Source organism: Phyllostomus discolor, chromosome 1 (assembly GCF_004126475.2).
Source record: "Phyllostomus discolor isolate MPI-MPIP mPhyDis1 chromosome 1, mPhyDis1.pri.v3, whole genome shotgun sequence".
In the NCBI taxonomy this organism is placed as follows: Eukaryota; Metazoa; Chordata; class Mammalia; order Chiroptera; family Phyllostomidae; genus Phyllostomus; species Phyllostomus discolor.
This window is the reverse complement of record NC_040903.2, coordinates 133,007,789-133,027,434: the sequence shown is the minus strand read 5'-3', so window position 1 is coordinate 133,027,434 and position 19,646 is coordinate 133,007,789. Positions and strand designations below refer to the sequence as shown.

Sequence of the window (19,646 nt, the reverse complement as noted above, 5' to 3'; positions counted from 1 at the left end):
AACAAAATGGATCTGCCTTTTGACCTAGCAATTTCACTGCTAGGATTATATCCTAAGAACCCTGAAACACCAATCTGAAAGAACCTATGCACCCCAATGTTCATAGCAGCACAATTTACAATAGCTGAGTGTTGGAAGCAACCTAGGTGCCCATCAGTAAATGAATGGATCAAAAAACTGTGGTACATTTACACAATGGAATTCTATGCAGCAGAAAGAAAGAAGGAGTTCCTACCCTTTGCAACAGCATGGATGGAACTGGAAAGCATTATGCTAAGCGAAATAAGCCAGGCGGCGAAAGACAGATACCATATGATCTCACCTTTAACAGGAACCTAAACAATGAACAAACGAACAAGCAAAATATAACCAAACACAATGAAATAGAGAACAGGCTGACAGTGACCAGAAGGGAGAGGGGAGGGAATTTCAGGGGAAAAGGGGAAGGGTTTGCAGGAACAAGTATAAAGGACATATGGACAAAAACTAGGGGGTGTGGAAATGGGAAGGAGTTGGGGAGGGCTGGGGGGTGGGCTAGGATGGGAGTAAAAGACAGAAAACTGTACTTGAACAACAATTAAAATAAAAAAAGAAAAATACATGCTTTCCTCCAAAAGCATGCTTATTCCTTTTCTATGTTTAGTTCTTCTTTATACGTTTCTTATGTTCTTGGCCCTGTCATTTCTCATGTGTTATAGAATTTGTTCCATTCCCTATATTTTTGCACTGTTCATTTGCTGTAAAAATTGTAAGGTAAATACCAAGGTCAATATCTTAAACAGAGCCCTTAAAATAGCTTTTATCCCCAAATAAGAGATACCTACTGCTGTAAATATAGAAGATAGAGCAGATGAATCAGGGAGTCAGAAATATACAGTATCTTCCTAATTGAATTTGTTTGCTAGGACATTCATTTCAGCATAAATAGAGACTAAGGAACTACCTTACTTGTGTTTCTTTTTCAGGAATATTATCACAGCATTTGGCATAACTGCTTGTCATGGGGAGATGGTGTTTTACATTTTCTGCTCTCTACTTTAGCACATCTTTCCCAGTCTTACAGATATTCTCATACATACATACATACATACATACATACAGACAGACATATATACATATATACATAAGATACAACTTTATTTTTTTAATTCACTTGAATAAAAAGTTGATAAGGCAGTCCGTGGTCACTCAAAATGACTTTGAAAATCATCAGGAAAAAAAATTTCCCTCTCATTGTGGTTTTAATTTGCATTTCTCTGCTGACTGGTGATGTTTAGCTTCTTTTCATATGTCTGTTGGCCATTTCTATGTCCTCTTTCAGAAATGTCTATTCAGGTCCTCTGCCCATTTTTAAATTGGATTGTTTGTTTTATTGGTGTTGAGTTGTGTAAGTTCTTGATTAATTTTGGATATTAACCCTTACGAGACGGATCGTTGGCAAATATCTCCTCCCATTCAGTAAGTTGTCCTTTCATTGTGTTGATGGTTTCCTTTGTAGAAACATTGGATAAAGAAGATTTGGTACATATATACAATGATATATTACTTGGCCATAAAAAAGAATGAAATCTTACCATTTGCAACAACATGGATGGACTTAGAGGGTATTATGCTAAGTGAAATAAGTTGGAAAGAGGAAGGCAACTACCATATGATTTCACTTATATATGGAATCTAAAAACAAAAGAACAAACAAAACAGAAACAAAGCCATAGATACAGAGAACAAACGTGGTTGCCAAATTGGAGGGTAGCTTTGGGGGCTGGGTGAAAATGGGGAAGGGATTAAGAAGTACAAATTGGTAGTTACAAAATCGTCATGGGGGTGTAAAGTACAGCATAGGAAATACAATCAATAAGTGTGTCATCACTAGGTGTGGTGCCAGGTGAGTACTAGATTAACCGGGGGATCACTCTGTAAATCTTATGATTGATTGTCTATGCTGTACAGCCAAAACTAATATAAAATAATGCTGAGTATCAACTGTAATTAAAAAATAAAAAAATTTAAAAGTTTTCTCTTTTAACCATGAAGAAATGCAAGTAGCATGAAAATTGACAACCTTATCAGCTTTATATATCAGAAAAGGAAGATACTTTCATTTCACCAACAAAGAAGAGAGAGTTGTTTCCAGGGTCTATGGTTTTCAGTCTTACAGTATTCTGTATTTGCTTTTTTAATGATCTTGTAATCATTAACATATCAAACCAATATCAAAATAACTAATGTATCTGGTTGATTGCAGGCTCTATACTGTGTTTTCTTTTGATAAACAAAAATATGTATTGGTACAGAGAAGCGTGCTTGTATTACCGATTTCATCCACAGATAAAACCTGTTCTCTATGTGGCGGGCGGGGTTCACAAAAACATTCTGTGGACTCACAGCACCAAGATTAACTTGTGCAGTCGAGACTGCATTCTCCCTGTGGTCCTCGCCTACAAAATATATACTGAGCTTGTCTTGGGTTATATGGCCTAATCCCTTTTTAGTCCTTAAAGAAACAAAAACTCATCTTGCCACTTAGCGGTTACTTATTTTCCGCTATTCAAGTTCATTTGCTATGCTCTTAGCCTGCTTAATTTCTTTGAACCCTCATTTCCCCACTGTACCATAAGTGTGCTGTTCTGTATGATTTCTTAAGGTCCCTGTCCATGACTGCACACTTCCTCTGATGTGCCTGTAAACAATGAATACAAAAAAAGCAATGTGACAGGAAGAGGACGGCTCTGAAATATCAACTTTTAAATAATCAAGATTGTGACTAACTCCATTTCAGTGGCTGCTGCTTTTTTTGGTTATTCCAGGGACTTAAGGTGGTGGTAGTTATATGAGTGAACATAAAATGTCTTCGTGGAGTTCTAGCTATAAAGGCTTTACATATTTGTTGGAGTGTAATTTATTTGTAGTACTATAGAATATTCTACATGCCCACCAATACTGATTACTTAATTTTGGCCTAAATAAATAGAATGAGTTTAGGTATGAATGTTGCTAACCAGATTTCTTGTTGCAGACAAAACTTACGTGGGGCCCCTACTTATGGTTTTACATGCTTCGAGCTGCCACGTCAACCCTCTCAGGTATTACTTTTCTGTTTGAATATTCTATAACTACTGTAATATGCTTCAGGAGCTTTGCCAAATGGGGTGTTCCAGAAATGAAGGAGAAACAATAGGGAATTAATCACTCTCAAGGTAGCTAGTATTGAAAGGTATTAATCTAACTTGTACTTCACCTTAAAACATTCTTCAGCTTTGGGTTATGTGTTGTTTTTTTTAAGGACCGAAAATGGCTATATTCATTTAGATATAATTTTCATATTCATGAATCTTATCTGTTGGCACCTATTCTGTTGTCATGTGAAGCTTTTTTTTGAAACTTTTCTGTTAGAAACTATTTTGTTATTTTCTCACTTGGTTTCGTACTGATATTGTTTTCATTCTCTGCTTATTCTAAATCCTGTAGTTATCATTAATTTTATTTCATTAATATTTTATTTCTTAAATTGAAATATGGCTAAGTTATATTTGAAGGAAATAAATGATCATCTTATGACTTAATCATGGTGACCTTAAATATAGACTTTAAATCATAGAGCTTGTGCCTGCTTTCAATTTTAACTCCTTCATAGCTTCTATTCTGCTTTTTATTAGATCTAATTTTGAGTAGTCATTCATTTAACAAACATTAACTGAGTACTCAGTATATGCAAGACAGTCTGGTAAAGTAAAAAGAATATGAGCTTTACATGCAGACCTGGATTGAATTTTGGATTTTCTCTGTCAGCTTGTTAAGTTCTTCAGCCTCTCTCAGTCTAACCATTCACAGTGCCTGGCATGTGGTGGGTCCTCAGTGTATGTTTGGTGCAAGCTCTCCTCAAGCCCAGTGGCATCCCAGCTCTCTTACGTGTGTACATTTTTTTGTATAAGTACCGCACACTAACTGGTTCTGCCACTGAAACTCTGGTGTCTGTACATTTTTTCAAAAAGAAAGAAACATGTAACAAATAGTTATAATACCTAGTGGTAAGTATTACTGGGAATGTTATTGGAAGCCTGTAAGGAGCCATAAGTGCTTCTTGGGGAAGTCAAGGAATTATACACAGAAGAGATGGCCTGAATGTTCTTAATCTCCCTGAGGGCAGGGATTATAACTTTAGTATTTTTGCAGTGCCTTGCACATAGAAAGTGCACAAGAAATATTTATGGAATTATGTAAGCCATTTAACTTTTGTATCTTTAGTGTGTGACTTTCTCGGAGAGAAGATTGCGTCTGTTTTGGGCATCAGCACCCCAAAATACCAGTATGCCATTGATGAGTATTACCGGATGAAGAAGGAGGTATGTTTCCTTACATTTTCTTGATTCAGTTTGGTTTGCTGTGGACTTGATGAGTTGTGTCATGAACACATGTATCCTCTAGGTGCCCAAATGATAGCTCCCTTACACTAGGCATTTCATTTCAGAGACATTCACTTCTTTATCAAATTAGCCTACATTTTAGAATTTTTAATGCTGCAATTTCCCTGAGATCTATTTGTAAAGCCAAGCTAGACTTCACTGTCCTAGCTACTGTCAGGTATCTTATATTTGTTATTAATCTTCACACACCTCTCTCTGGATTATTCCAATTTTAAGATAACAGAACACAGTCTCTGTACTTAGGACATATAGACTAGATGAACTGGAGTGGGTTTGATGCACAGAAAGTTACAAGAACTAGAAATGTGTAAGTGCCAGTTGTGAAGGCACAAAGATGTGAGGCAGTTCTGTCTGTAGTGAAGTCTTAGTGTGGGAGTGAAAGTAGTTTAGCCTTAAACTATGAGAAAGCCTTAGTTAGCACTTAAGAGTGTGGGCTCAAAAACCAGAGTCTGAATTCAAATTCTGGCTCTGCCATTTCTAAGTTTGTCATCTTGGGCAAGATACTTAACCTCCATAGGCCTCAGTTTACTCAGTTTACTTTATAATGAAGAAAGTTGCAGCCTCCATGCTCAAGGTTGCTCAAAGGATTAAATGAGTTAATATGTAAAATAGAACAGCACCTAGTGTATATTGGTGAATGTGAAATCAATATTAGTATCTTTTATTATTCTCTTTCAAGCACTTGAGGGCAATTTAGGTAAACCTAGAAAGGAATGAAGATACCTTGTATGTTTGGAGAAATGGCAAGACTACTACTTTATTGTCACCGATGCACAGAGTACAACAGGGAAGTGGCTGTAGATGAATCTGAAAAGCTCAGCTGACTTTATATTTATGTGGTTTCAAAAAATGTTTGTTGAATGAGTGTTTTTCAACACAACCAACCTTGTTTAGAAAGCTCATTACCTCATCAGGAGTAAAGAAATGTCCTCTCTAAATGGTCTTTCTTATTCACTCTCAAGCAAGCTCTAGATTAATCTTCCCAAGAGGCTAGTAATTCTGCATCATCTACCCACACTGCAGGGACCAATACACATACCACCTCCTCCATGAATTTAGTAGTTCTGGAACTAGAAGGTACTCTTTCTAAATTTCTGTAGTGCTTATTCCTATCTGTCTTAATCCTGTTTTTACATCTTAACTTCTCTCTTAGATTGTAAACTTTTTGAGGACAGAGATTGCCTTATCTGTATCCAGGTGCTTATAGGAACATAGACTATGCTATATCATTTAGTGTTCCCATGAATAGGCTGATACCCTATAATTGAAGTGATATAGTATTAGCTAATTTTTTTAGATTAAAATTAATCTGAAAAGGTATTGCTCCTGTCAGAGTTCAGGTTTCATCTAAGCCAAGTAGTGCTGTACTGTGTTTTAAAAATAACACCACCTTTCTTAAAACGTCATGCAATAGTTTTGATTTAAATTTGGGAACAGGGAAAAAGGAAGTATATCTTAATTAGTCCAAAGTGAATTAGACATGGTACTGTTTTGGTTAAAATACACACACACACACACAAGCAGTATGGGAGAACAAATACTATTTCATTTGGACATTTATATTTCAGTGATTCTTGATGTGCCTCTTTTTAGGAGGAGGAGGAGGAAGAAGAAAACAGGATGTCTGAAGAAGCAGAAAGACAATACCAAAAGAAGCTGCAGGCTGATTCCACTGTTCAGACAGATCAACCAGAAACAGTGGTATCTAATTCATTTGTGAATCTCAATTTTGAAATGGAGGGAGATTGTGAAGTAATTGCAGAAAGCAAACAAAATCCAGTCTCTGTTCCACCATAGAATGTGATGATTCTCAAACTTCAAACCTTAAGGTGGTTTTCATATCAGGAACTTTGACATTATTCAGTAATACTTAATATAGTTATTTATATTTTAAATTATTTCCTGGAAAGGGGAAAATGTTTCTTTATCCTTAGGCTCTATCTAGCAAAAGTCAGATCTGAAATTTGGATATTTGTACTATGCTTTTACTGTGTGTCAAATTAGTGTTTTGGTTTTAAAATGATATTTATAAAAAAGTAAAGGACATTTTAGACCCCTAACTGCAATTAAGAAGAATTAAATTATCATGATTGTCTGTTATTTGTGTTTATAAAAAAAATTGGTAACTTGCTGATTAAGGCTAATTTGAGCTGATGTTCCTAATTTCAAAGAAAAATGAGGATTTTTTTCCCCTAGATCTTTTCACTGTTATTTCTTCCATTTATATATCTAACCATTAATTTCATACTAAGGATGATTCACTGAGTTTGTAATAAAAGGGGCAAGATAAAAGCACTTTGAATTTTATTTTCTTGAATATATTTTATGGAACGGTGATTGAATTTATAACACCAAATATTAAAATAGGTTTCCTTTTTTTTATGTAGGTTATTTAATCTTTTCCGTAGTTATTCAAATTAAATAACTATCTTTGAACATAATGTTAAAATACTAAGTTACTGAATGAATTTATTAATGTATTTGTTTTCAAGTGGCAGTACCTAGTGTCCACATGGCATCCTGGTTATGTCACTCATTCAGTCCTCAGTGCCTCCTATGGGCCAGGTACTTACAGGGAGGGGCCTGGGATTGGGAGACAGAGGAAGAGTTAACCCACCAGGGGCTCACTGTTAAATATTGTACGAGGTGCAGTGGTAGCATAATGAAGGTAGTTGTCATTTACCACTTCAAAGTAACAACAATAAAGTGGACAGTTTGCCTGACCCAGGTGGGCCATCTGTCTATCCACTGTGTTATTAGCCAAACTTATAAAAATACAGTATGAAATTAATTTTTAAATATTCTTAAATATGGGTTCAGAATCTTATGTATGATTTTGATTTGTAACTAAATGTAGGAAAGGAAGAGTATGTAGCAGAGTTCAGATATTGCTGCTATTAAAAGCCTATTCACAAACTTAAAAAGCCTTTAGAAATTAATGAGTATTGATAGCCATCTAAACAGCATTAAATTTTCAATCTCAAATATATCTATGTAAAATACAGAGAAACTCACAACACACATACAGTGGGCCTGTTATGGAACTCTGTTATCAGTGAACATCTAGCCACTAAGTTCAGTTTTTTAACTGAAATTTGAAGAATTTATGAAAGATAATTTTTCATTAGGGATATTTGGTTACATGGATTCATAGTGTGGTTCATGGCATGTGACAGTAATCTTATTAGTAGTGGGTATAAACTACACAATTTAGTGTTTCAGGGACTAATCATCAGATTATGTAATTAATGGCACTGTAAATTATAGTTTACCAGTAGCTCTAAAGCACGGTAACCTGAAAACTAGAAACTATTCTAATTATAGCAGAAGGAAGATAATGACTTCTATTATATGTTTTATGTTTCTTGAATTTTACTTTCTTGTCCAACAATGGCTGGTTTGTAATGTTTATATGGTTATACAGTGTGCCTTAAATTTTTATATTTTTATTTATGCAAACTAGAACATTTCCCATAAATGCATTAAATGGTTTTCTTATTTTTAAGCCTCCTTCAGTTTTTCTTACTTTCAACCCTTTTAATATTTACCATTCCCTCTGGATCATAGTTCATGATATTCTGTCTCCTCTTCTAATCTTTCATATCTTACAAACTAAACATAGTGTAACTGAGACCTTTTACAGTGAGTTCAATTCTCTAATGACAATCCTTAACAAATGAAGTTACCCCTGGTACTGGTTAATAAAGCTAGACATATTTTTTTATACCAATGATTTCAATTAAAGTAAAATATTAACTTAAATACTTTTTTTAATCATATCTAAACACTTCTAACCCAGAAATGAAATGAATGGGAAAGTTTGTAATCTCTGATATACATAATATTTTAGTAGAATACTCAAGGTTAAATTACCGCATTATAGTTTAACTATTTTTCAGATATTCAAAAAATTTTTTAAAGATTTTATTTACTTTCAGAGGGTAAGGGAGGGGAAAGAGAGGGACAGAAACATCAATGAGTGGTTGTCTCTTACATACTCCACACTGGGGACCTGGCCCTCAACTCAGGCATGGGCCCCAACTGGGATTTGAACCAGTGGCCCATTGCTTCGCAAGCCGGCACCCAGTCCATTGAACCACAGCAGCCAGGGATAGGTATTTAGGTTCTTAATGACCAATGTCAGAAACATTCCCTGAAAACTTCCTTTATTCCTAAAGGTTACACAGATTTTAAGTGGACCTCTTCTACCTTCACCAGATCATACTTGCCTTATTTGAGCTAAGTGGAACCAGAATTTACTGCTTCCTAATTTGATACTATTGCTTCCAAACTATTAATTCCAATAATGAGAACATTTGCTGTGTTCTATAGGCATGTGAAGTATTTTATTTAGACCATTTCTAAGGATTCTGCTTCAAAGGTTTTACATACAGCATTCAACTTATCTTAATGAATATAGTCTAGTCTTTGAGAGATCATGTATCATCAAGGTCTGCAGAATTTTCATTGTCATTTGCAACAAGGGCTTCCCTGTTCTCGTAAGTCCAGAAGCCATTCAGATCGATCAGAATGGTGGTGACTGTGTCTCCTTGATTACTGTTGATTAAATCCTGAAGAGAGATTTTCAAAGGATCCTTTGGTTTTACCATGTCGAAGATTTCATCCTGCAAGAGAGAAAAAATACAATGAAATCTGATATATGACTCATTTAATTTCTACCACACAGTGACCTAAAATTCAGCACTTAAGCTTATGTAAAATTTATATTCCAGTTTTTTCTTTTCCATTCAACAGATAGGTAGTTTCCTTTATGTACAATCACAGAATTGCATTGGAAGAGTCCCTCAGGTAGGTGATAACTATCCCTCACTGAGGAATAAACAGGCTCAGGGTCTGAGCTAACACAACCTACATAGCTAATTAATAGCTAAACTGTCTAATGCAGTGTTCTTTGAATGCATGTTAACTACTTTTCTTTTGTTGGTGGTAAAACAAAGCCTTCATTTAATTTAAATGCAAATTCAGCTCAAAGTAAAAACTTAAATGCTTCAGAACCAAGACTATGATAAAGATTTATTTCCAAATTTGATGTCAACCTTTTACTCTGGACCTAGGATGGGGATGGGGGTTGGTATTAAAGAATTAGTCATCCAGAATGACATGAAATTGTGCTAAAACTTGCTGAATAGATGGAAGAACTTCTGTTATGAAATGTACTGTATGAATGAGTATTTATAAGGAATCAGTACATGTTTTCTAAGCTTTTGGAGTAAAACTCAGTATTTAATATCATTAAAGGAGGAAAATTGCATTTTTAAAAGATTAGAACAATTCAGGTAAATGAAATTATGCACTTTTATATGTTTGTGAAACTTCCTTTTCTAGGTTGGTGGCCATTTAAAACAAACTAGTTCTTAAATTGCATGTTGCAATAGTTTAAAACGGATCTCATTTATATTAAACCAAATAGCTCTTTTTCTTATACTTGGTTAAAATTCAATGAGTTATTTTATTACATTACTCAACTTGAACCTGAATTGATGCTGGATACTTACTTCGGGGGAAAGTCTCAATACTAAAGTGCCAAGTAGCAGCATGTGTTTCAATAGTGGTACTTTTCATATTGTAGAATTGATGTCTCTTTAAACTAAACATGTGCCCCGACCTAAACAGTTTCCAAGTTAAAGATTCAGTTTATGTTGGAATGGTTTGCCAAAGATGCAAGCCATATTGAGTCCCTTAATTTTCAATAAAAATGAAGGAATGATTTCAATGAGAACAGAAGAGTGAAAATGTTAAAATCAAACTACAAAAATCATTAGTCAAAACATGGCCTTAGTTTCTAGTGACTTAAATATCTTTGGAACAATAACAGCAAATACTTGATTTGGTTCAGTACTTTATAGGTCATAAGTTGTTTTCATATAAAATTTCACTTAATACAAATGGTTATCTAATGTTATGTAAATTAAAGGATAAAGTAACCTTGACATCTTGAAATGAAACAGGATCTTGTCCATGGATTTTCATTAGTTCCTGTATGGCCTGTATTTAGCAGAAATAAATCTGTAAATAAAAAATAAAATATACAGCAACCCACTCCTCCTGTCCCATGGCCTCTTTCCAGTTCCGTTTTCCCATTAGACCACAAGTCTCATTGTTTCAACCACTCTTGCCAATATTCTCAACATCCTTGACCTTACTTATCACATCTACTCAGCAAAACTTAAAGACAGGATCAGTGTAACCCATCAACCTTTCTAGACCCACACCTTAGCTAGAGAGCTTCAGAAAGAAAGTAAGCAGGACTATAGGTTATTCCTACTACATAGAAATGTTCTCAAACCTTAGATGAGCCTTTAACGCAGCCTAGCAATTATTGTTATGACCTTTTCCCATTACCCAGGGACGCTGTTCCTACCTTCACCATTCTTTTAACACACCCAATCCACCACCTCCCCTCCTACCTTACTTTTGCCATCTCCTAGACTAGACAGAAAAAAAATGGAGGTAAATCTCCCTTGAACTCGTCTCTTTTATAAACCTCAACAAAAGAAAAATACTGAGGAAAGTACATTTGACCCTTGAATGTTGCAGGGCACCAACCCCCACACAGTTGAAAATCAGAATAGCTTTTGGCTCCCTAAAATCTTAACTACTGAAAGCCTGCTGTTGACCAGAAGCCTTAACAATAACATAAACAGTGGATTAACACACATTTTGCATGTTATATGTATTAAATGTATGACATATTCTTTAAGCTAGAGAAAAGAAAAATGTTAAAATCACAAGGAAGAGAAAATACATTTACAATACTGTATTGTATTCATTGGAACCATAAGTTTGTCCTGTGTTCATAAGATGAATCTTACAAGTTTGTCAGTACCTACATTAGTATTGTCTTACATGATACAAAACACTGTAGATGCTATGCATATTACTTATATTAGATACCAGAAATGAAAAATGTGAAAAAAATTCATACTTATTTTCAGGTATGGATAGTTCATATGTGAAGAGTGAATTAGTAGCAATACAATTGCTTTATGGTAGCCTAAGTGTAATCGATGTGACTGCTTCACAGTAGTGAGGAAATCTCCAAAAACTTTTTCAATATATTTATTGAAAAAATTTGCATATGACTGGATACACACAGTTCAAAAATGTGTTGTTCAAGGGTCAACTGTACTGTGTGTGACCCAGCTTGACAAACATTTTGGGTGATAGTCATTCATTGGAAAATGTGAAGCTTAAAATTCTTGGTGCCCTGGCTGGGTGGCTCAATTGGTTGGAACATTCTGTACACCAAAAGGTTGTGGGTTCGGTCTCCAGTCAGGGCACATACCTAGGTTGTGGGTTCGATCCTGGTTGGAACGTGTATAGGAGGCAACCAATTGATGTTTTTATCTCTCTCTCATCAATAAACATATCAGGTGAAGATTAAAAAATAAAGTAAAAAAAAAAACTCTTGGTAAATAGTCAACTAAATATGTCCCAAGTGCCTACTCTGTATGTGGTACCACTGATATCAGAGTGTGCACAGGGAAACCCTGAAGTGGATGAGAATCAGAGTATACTTTAGCTACTAGTGTAGCAGACCTGGGTGGCACAATCCAGAGTGCACCATCCAGGCCCAGCTTTATCACTGGCATACTGACGTACAAAGGCTCTATGAACAGCCCAGGAGTGCAGAGCTCAGTAACTCTTTTCCTTAGCCCATACCACCAAGTATAAATATATTGAATACTTTCAATGTATTTAATGAAACTTAACATTCTAAAAGTAGAATATACTATAAAGAAATCTTTATGAAAAAGTAGAGTGTTTAATCACCAAAAGATATATTTACTGTTTCCCTAGATGGAATTTTCATTTAACAGATCTGCCTAAAGTGGGGGCATTCCTATGATGGGTTGGTATTATCTTTTCAAATCAGCCATTGATTTAAACCTACTTTTTAAAAAATGCATCCTAATACTGAGATTGTAATTTATCCTGGTATTTGCAGTCATCACTACTTAGAAGATCATACTGGAAAGCCGTTTAGGATATTTAACATGAAGTTATGAAAAAAATACTATGAAATTCAGAAACCAGATGAAATTATTTTAAAAGCACCAAAAAGGTTTTAAGTGGAAAAAAAAATGCCTCTGTGGAAAAAATGACTGATGACAAAGGTGTGAAAATGTTATTTTTGTTAAAAGTAAACTTGCCCCCCACTTTGACCTTAACCATATATAAATCACATGGTCTTCTAAGAACTAGCTATAGAAATGTGATGGAGTAGAAGACTACTGTACAAAGATACTCCATCAAGTAGAAAAGTTACCACTCAAATTGAAGAATGATTTGTCTTAAAAGGCCAGATATTCCTTCTTTTATACCTGCTGCGTCTGGATGCTTATAAGATACAATCAAATTGCACTTCAGAGCTCATCACATTATTCTCTAAAGCCAACTAAGGCAAAAAATCAGCAAATATGTTTCACACTGAAATGGAGCACACAAGCCTAGCCAATTAAAAAAAATTTTTAATAGCACAGCAATGAAAACAATCTACAGCTACCAAAGTCTACAAAACTCCTGTTTAATTAAAGCTTCTGTAGGATTTTACACACTAGTGTTTGATCACTCAGAGCACAGACTTTCTCATTCATGTTTGTATCTCCACTGGCTAGTATAGCTCCTGACATATATTTTACACTTCTTAAATATTCTACATCTAATTAAATCAGCATTGATTTAGCCTGTTTATATTTAAAAACAAAAACGAAACTAAAAACAGGCTCAATATCCTTCTAAAATCTGTTATGTAAATCCTTCTGTTAAGTTTAGACATCAAAAGTTAGATAAAATTGTCACTGAGTAGGTAATTTGAACCCAACAGTATAACACCTGTTAAGGAACAATGACTCATTTATACCAATGAAACTTACCCTAAAGAAGTAATTAAGGGAAAAGACATTCAGATATCCCTTGTTCTCAATATCAAGCAATTTGAAAATATACTGCAGAGCTGCAGGTTCTTTTCGGTTTTCTAATGCAAGAACAAAATCCAGGTAGGTCTTATAGTCCTGTAGAAAAGAAAGTGTTCTTTAGAGGCCATATTTGGAATTAGCTTTTCAAGTAAGTATCTAATAATTTGAAGCTATTTTGCAATTAAAGGTGGCAATTTTTAAAAATATCATGACAAGCCCTGGCTGGCGTAGCTCAGTGGATTGAGCGCGGGCTGGGAACCAAAGTGTCCCAGGTTCGATTCCCAGCCAGGGTACGTTCTTGGGTTGCAGGCCATAACCCCCAGCAACCGCACATTGATGTTTCCCTCTCTCTCTCTATCTCCCTCCCTTCCCTCCCTAAAAAAATAAATAAATAAAATATTTCAAAAAAAAAATATCATGACAAATCCATTTGTATACTTAATGTTGTTTTCTAGGAATTCTATGCAGCAGTTAATCTATACAGGACAGTTTTTGGGACACAGTTAATTTTTTATGAGAAGAGATTTTCTGTGTTAAACCATAGTTTTCTTTTATCATGCTTTTAAAATGGACAGGACAGTAACTAAGCTGTTGTACATTGCCAGTAAATTTATATAATCATTTCAGTGTGGTCATTTTGGGAAAAAAATGACCTGGAATGAATAGAACAGAATATTTAAATGGCTGTTTTGATATATTGTTTAAAGTTTTAAATCTAGTCACAGATTACTATTTATGTATAGTGAAAAGAAGTAAAATACTTGGGAAAGTCTCACTTAGAAATTGACATTCTTGGAAAAGATTTTGTTAGGCCAATATTAAGAATTCCCTTTTGCATAAATTGTAGTACAAAGAGCTAGAGAGATGTAGTAGCCTTATCATACTCCAAGTGTAGTCATAGCTTCTGATTTTCTTTATTCACCAGAACTCATTAGTAAAGCTCCTCACTGTCAACTGTAGACAGCTGTGGGAACCACCAAACAGTTTCTGTGCCTTCCCCCAACTCTGCCCTTTTCCTTTGCAGTTGGCTAACAATGGCGTTATCTAGAAAACTGCCATTAAAGCTAAGTGATAAACCTAGAACCCCAATTCTCTTCTGACAGTATGATCATTTCTTAAGCATTATTTGTTTGGAAAATTTATCACATCTTTAACACGTACTTTTAATAGCAAGAATTGTAATTTTGAAATACTATTATAATTTTATTCTCAAGTATTTCGCAACAGGTACACGGCAGTCAATCTTTTTAGCTACTAATATAGCCACTTACGGAGAGTAATACAACCTGACTCTTAGACGGAAACCACAGCATATGTGGCTCTGGCTGGGTGGTTCAGTTGGTTGGAGCGTCATCCTGTACCAACTGAAGGCTGTGGGTTTGATTCCCAGTCAGGGCAGAAATTTAGGTTGCAGATTCGATCACAGTTGGGATGTGGAAGGCAACCGATTGATGTCTCTCTCTCACATCGATGTATTTCTTTCTCTCCCTGTCCCACCCCCACCCCACCTCCCGTGTGAAATCAATAAGCATATCCTCGAGTGAGGATTAAAAAATAAATCATAGCATATGTGGTATTATGTCTGACCTAGTAATGTATTTAATGGATGAACCATGTATATGAAAACAGTCAATAGGATTTACCAATTTTTCAGATTTTTATTTTACCTACTTCACAGTCCTTTACAATAGGTACACTGACAATGAAATGAACAAAATATTAAAATTTTCCATTTGCCTTGAATCCATAAGGCAAATCATGTTGTAAATCAAATTTACCTTAAGATTAAAGTCTCCAAATCTCAAATACTTTGATCATTTCATACATTTTAAGATACCATTACACACTGGTATTAAAAAATGCTGTATCACATCAAGAAAAAGGCTTCTGAAAATTATGGGAACCCAAATTTTTAAAGCTTGTCAGATTTAAACTACTACCATTTCTCCATCGTAAGTGAGACACTCCTGGAAAACACGGTCTAAGAAGACGTTGGTCATGGTTGCCGTCCCATAGCGGGAGAGCTCTTCTTTACTGAGCATGCCATTGTGATCCTTATCAAGATTCAAATACTGGCCTTGAGGAGAAAGACAATAAAAAGACACTTGTGACCAAATAAAATTCTAATTAAATACAAAAGAATAATCACTGACAAAAAGTTTTTTGCTTGTAGCCCTGGCTGGTGTAGATCAGTGGACTGAGCTCGGGCTATGAACCAAAGCATCGCAGGTTTGATTCCCAGTCAGGGCACATGCCTCAGTTGTGGGCCAGGTCCCCAGTGGGGCCACGTGAGAGGCAACCACACATCGATGTTTCTCTCTCTCTTTCTCTCTCCCTTTCCCTCTCTAGAAATAAATAAATAAAATCTAAAAAAAAGTTTTTTACTTGTTAATATTTTGATTTTCAAATTATGTTACACTAAGGGTAGTGCCCTAACATCATCTATCTCTGCACTCTCTATCAAAACAACTGTTAAGCCAGAACCAGTCAAAAAAAAACCCATTTCAAAGGCCATGGAATTTGGGCTCTTTTCCTTACATCGTTATTTGTTTTCAGTATGCAACCTATTAGAACTTCCTCAGATTCTACATTAGGTGCTGGGAGAGGTCAACAAAAAGTACTGAAGTGCTGGCACTTGAAAGCAGAGGTCAAGAATGCCAAAATAAGTCAAGACCACCCAACAGAAAAATGTAACAAACTAATGAAATTTAAGAAAACTGGAAACCGCCCTGGCTGGCGTAGCTCAGTGGATTGAGCGCGGGCTGGGAACCAAAGTGTCCCAGGTTCGATTCCCAGCCAGGGTACATTTCTGGGTTGCAGGCCATAACCCCCAGCAACCGCACACTGATGTTTCTCTCTCTCTCTCTCTCTCTCTCTCTCTCTCTCTCTCTCTCCCTCTCTTCCCTCCCTAAAAATGAATAAAATCTTAAAAAAAAAAAAAAAAAAAAAAAAACCCATTATAAAAAAAAAAGAAAACTGGAAACCAGGCCCTAGAATACCTCCCTCTGTGGACCCTAAGGGCAGCACTTTATCACAATGGAAGACCATGGTTGATGTCCATAATGCTTCTGAATCAAAAAGGGTCAAATTATATTCTGTATGTTCTACTAAAGAGAAAGTAATAACTTAAAACACTACAAAAATTTAAACATTGGTATTTAAAAACAACTAAATTTTAGTATTTTAGTAATCTAGAATACTAAATCTTAAGGTAATTAGAATACTGGGAATGTTAACATAAATTAGCATATGTATAAAAATGTCCTTTGAATACCAATTAACTAAGGAATGGGCAGTTCAAATGTTGGCGTTAGTACAGTGACATACCATATACCCTGAGGGCAGAAGGAGCAGAAAACCAATTTGTTTCTTGACTCTCCTTGGACAGTTCCTCATCCCTTAGCTAAATGAACACAGAGACAGTTAGAAGATAGCAACTGTCAAATGATGTAATTTAAACGTAGATTTAAAAGCATATTTACCTCCAATAAATCATCTAGGAAGCTGCATGCTAAAATATCTTGAATTTTTATCTTCCCTTTAAAGAACAAAAAAATACAGTTACTTAATGCATTTTAAAAACAAGCCACTCAATTTTATATAGTATTATTTTACAGGAACAGTCACACAATTGATATTTTAAAGCTTCTTAGTTCTTATGCTCTAACATCTTTATTATATATTGTTATGAAAAGGGAAATGTGGGGGAATATTTAACAGTTTCTACCTCATATGGCTACCTGTATACCCCCAACTACATAAATTCAATTGGTGTATTCTTTCCCAAATTACATTGATACCAGATTCTCCAAAAACTTGTTCTGAGTATTTTGTGGAAATGAAAAGGATGCAGCTAGTAATCAAACAAGGAGACTATCTCCATTTTTCTTTGGCAGGTTCTGGAATAGGAAGTAATACAGAGGCATGGTTAAAAGTAGACAGACTGGAATATAAATGCCACTTCACACATAAAATGTGGATAAAAGTAATACCTTCCATTTAAGGTTATGGGAAGGAAATGAAAGAATCAATGTATAATGCTTAGCATAGTACCTGGTATGTAACAGTTAAAACTGTTAGTTTGAAGGGAAAAGATGCGTATGTACCTATAATGGAGGTGTTTTTAAAAAAAGATTGTCAGCTACCACATACTGTGCTACACTCATAGCTAGATTTTCCAGGACAAGACCCTCAAGGACTTTGATGTGGGCCTCATGTCTATCCCTTCCTCTGCCCCAGTTATATGTATTTCAGTCTCAATAGGTTAGAATAGTTGATAAAATTTGCTGTTAATGAGGCCAAATTTGTTAATCTGATACTCATATAGGATAAAGTGAGAAAAAGAAAAATACATTACGGCTAAATGGTTCCATTCTCCCAATTCATATATTTCAACAAAAAGCATAACTCTCAAATATATTACATATCAGAATAGCAACTTATATCAGAATAACTGGCTTCTTAGCACTGGAAACAGCCATAGATTTCCCAGTCCATACTTCATTCTAGAGATTAAGAAACGATCAGAGGTTTGGAGACATGCACACTGTCACCCAGCCAGTGACAGCTGGTGCAAGTAAAAAAAGATCTTTATATATTAATGGCAATGACATATTAGAAAAAAATGACATTTCAAGACTTTTTTCTAGTTACTGAGATTTAAAAGTAATACTATTTTTATAATATCTAAGATAGATTTTCTTTTACCTGTTCTTAGAGGGTCTAAAAAGAAGAAGAATTTCCTAACAGCTGTACAAACGTAAAAGGAATAAAAAGATTTTTCCAGTCCATCTAACTGTGGCAAAGTTGGGATAAGTTCCAATATGTAGTTTTCTAAATCCTGAAAGAAGAAAACAAAACTTTAAAGTGTTAAATGTTTGATCTTGTTTCTTCATTAGCTACTGCAATATAATTTCAGTGCTGCAAATTATTCAATATTAATACTATATTAATGATGTAATAAATTCATAACTAGCTTAGTGGTGAAATTTTTATATTAAATTTGTTTTTACTAATTTACTTTTTCATTTTTTAATTAAATATTTTGTTATTCTAGCCCTGGCTGGTGTAGTTCAGTGGATTGAGCGTGGGCTGTGAACCAAAGCATCGCAGGTTCGATTCCCAGTCAGGGCACATGCCTGGGTTGCAGGCCAGGTCCCCAGTGGGAGCCACGTAAGAGGCTCCCACATATTGATGTTTCTCTCCCTCTCTTTCTCCCTCCCTTCCCTCTCTAAAAATAAATAAATAAAATCTTTAAAAAAATATTTTATTGTTATTCTATTTTAGTTGTCCCAAATTTTCCCCCTTTGCCCTCCTCTGCCCAGCCCACCCCCTGCTTCCACAGTCCATCCCCACACTGTTGTCCGTGTCCATGGGTCATTCATACATGTTATTCGTCTAGTCCCTTCCCCTTCTTTCCACTCTTACCCTCCTTCTCCTTCCCCTCTGGTTGCTGTCAGTCAGTTCCTTGTTTCCATGCCTCTGGTTCTATTTTGCTAGTTAGTTAATTTTGTTCATTAGGTTCCACTTATAGGTAAGATCGTATGTTATTTGTCTTTCACATCTACTAATTTACTTTTTATTTAAATATTAAAATATTTTTAATAGGTGATACATTCTGCAGTTCCCAATTCAAAAGAAATGAAAAAGTTTTCATTGAAAAGTCTCTCTTACAAGTCTGCTCTGTCCAGACATAGCCTACATTATCAGCTTCTGATGCACACACAGGCCTATAAATACATATGTATAATTTCCCTTACTCTTTTATACAGAATATAGCAGCACACCATGCACATTCTTCTGTATCTTGCTTTTATCACTTAACATTATACTTTGTAGTCATTCCACATTGGCTCTCAGAGAGCTTCTATTTAAAAAAAAATAGCTATGTATTGTTTCAGATATACCATAATCTATTTAGTCTTCTACTGATGGACCTTTAGGTTGGTTGTTTCTAATCTTTTGCAACACTAAAACAATACTATAGTGGCTAAGCAAAATTTTCATTCATAAATATGGGAGAATAATAGGATATTGTTTCTGTAAGTGGAATTGCTGGGTCAAAATATGTGCACATTTATAATTTGATAGACACTGGCAAACTGCCCACCTCCACATAAAGGCCACATCCATTTTATACTCCCACCATTGTTACCACAGCAATGTGAGGGCTGTATTAACAGTTCCCAAATCATGCCCTAGGAGTGCTACACAAGGCTGTAGCAGGATATTTTAAATTTTTGTGGGAAAATTAACAACATCTTTCAGACACTGCATGAGCTTT

General features: G+C 35.2%; 2 protein-coding genes across 3 annotated transcripts in view; one reads left to right on the top strand and one right to left on the bottom strand.

The window, feature by feature from the left end:
- The window catches only part of FAM177A1 (family with sequence similarity 177 member A1), a 30,367-nt gene extending 19,891 nt beyond the window's left edge, over positions 1-10,476 (top strand). Inside the window, exons 3-5 of one of the 2 annotated variants that reach the window (XM_028507005.2) lie at positions 3,017-3,083; positions 4,246-4,343; positions 6,018-10,476. In XM_028507005.2, the coding sequence (XP_028362806.1) occupies positions 3,017-3,083; positions 4,246-4,343; positions 6,018-6,221 (369 nt within the window). In that variant the 3' untranslated portion in view covers positions 6,222-10,476. The remainder of the gene's footprint in view (positions 1-3,016; positions 3,084-4,245; positions 4,344-6,017) is intronic. The other variant, XM_036029286.1, reaches the window with a different exon arrangement.
- The window catches only part of PPP2R3C (protein phosphatase 2 regulatory subunit B''gamma), a 26,609-nt gene continuing 15,714 nt past the window's right edge, over positions 8,752-19,646 (bottom strand). Inside the window, exons 8-14 of the mRNA XM_028507003.2 lie at positions 18,071-18,203; positions 16,846-16,901; positions 16,691-16,766; positions 15,304-15,440; positions 13,322-13,459; positions 10,371-10,430; positions 8,752-9,049 (exon numbers count right to left, since the gene is read on the bottom strand). Coding sequence (XP_028362804.1) covers positions 8,861-9,049; positions 10,371-10,430; positions 13,322-13,459; positions 15,304-15,440; positions 16,691-16,766; positions 16,846-16,901; positions 18,071-18,203 — 789 coding nt within the window. The 3' untranslated portion in view covers positions 8,752-8,860. The remainder of the gene's footprint in view (positions 9,050-10,370; positions 10,431-13,321; positions 13,460-15,303; positions 15,441-16,690; positions 16,767-16,845; positions 16,902-18,070; positions 18,204-19,646) is intronic.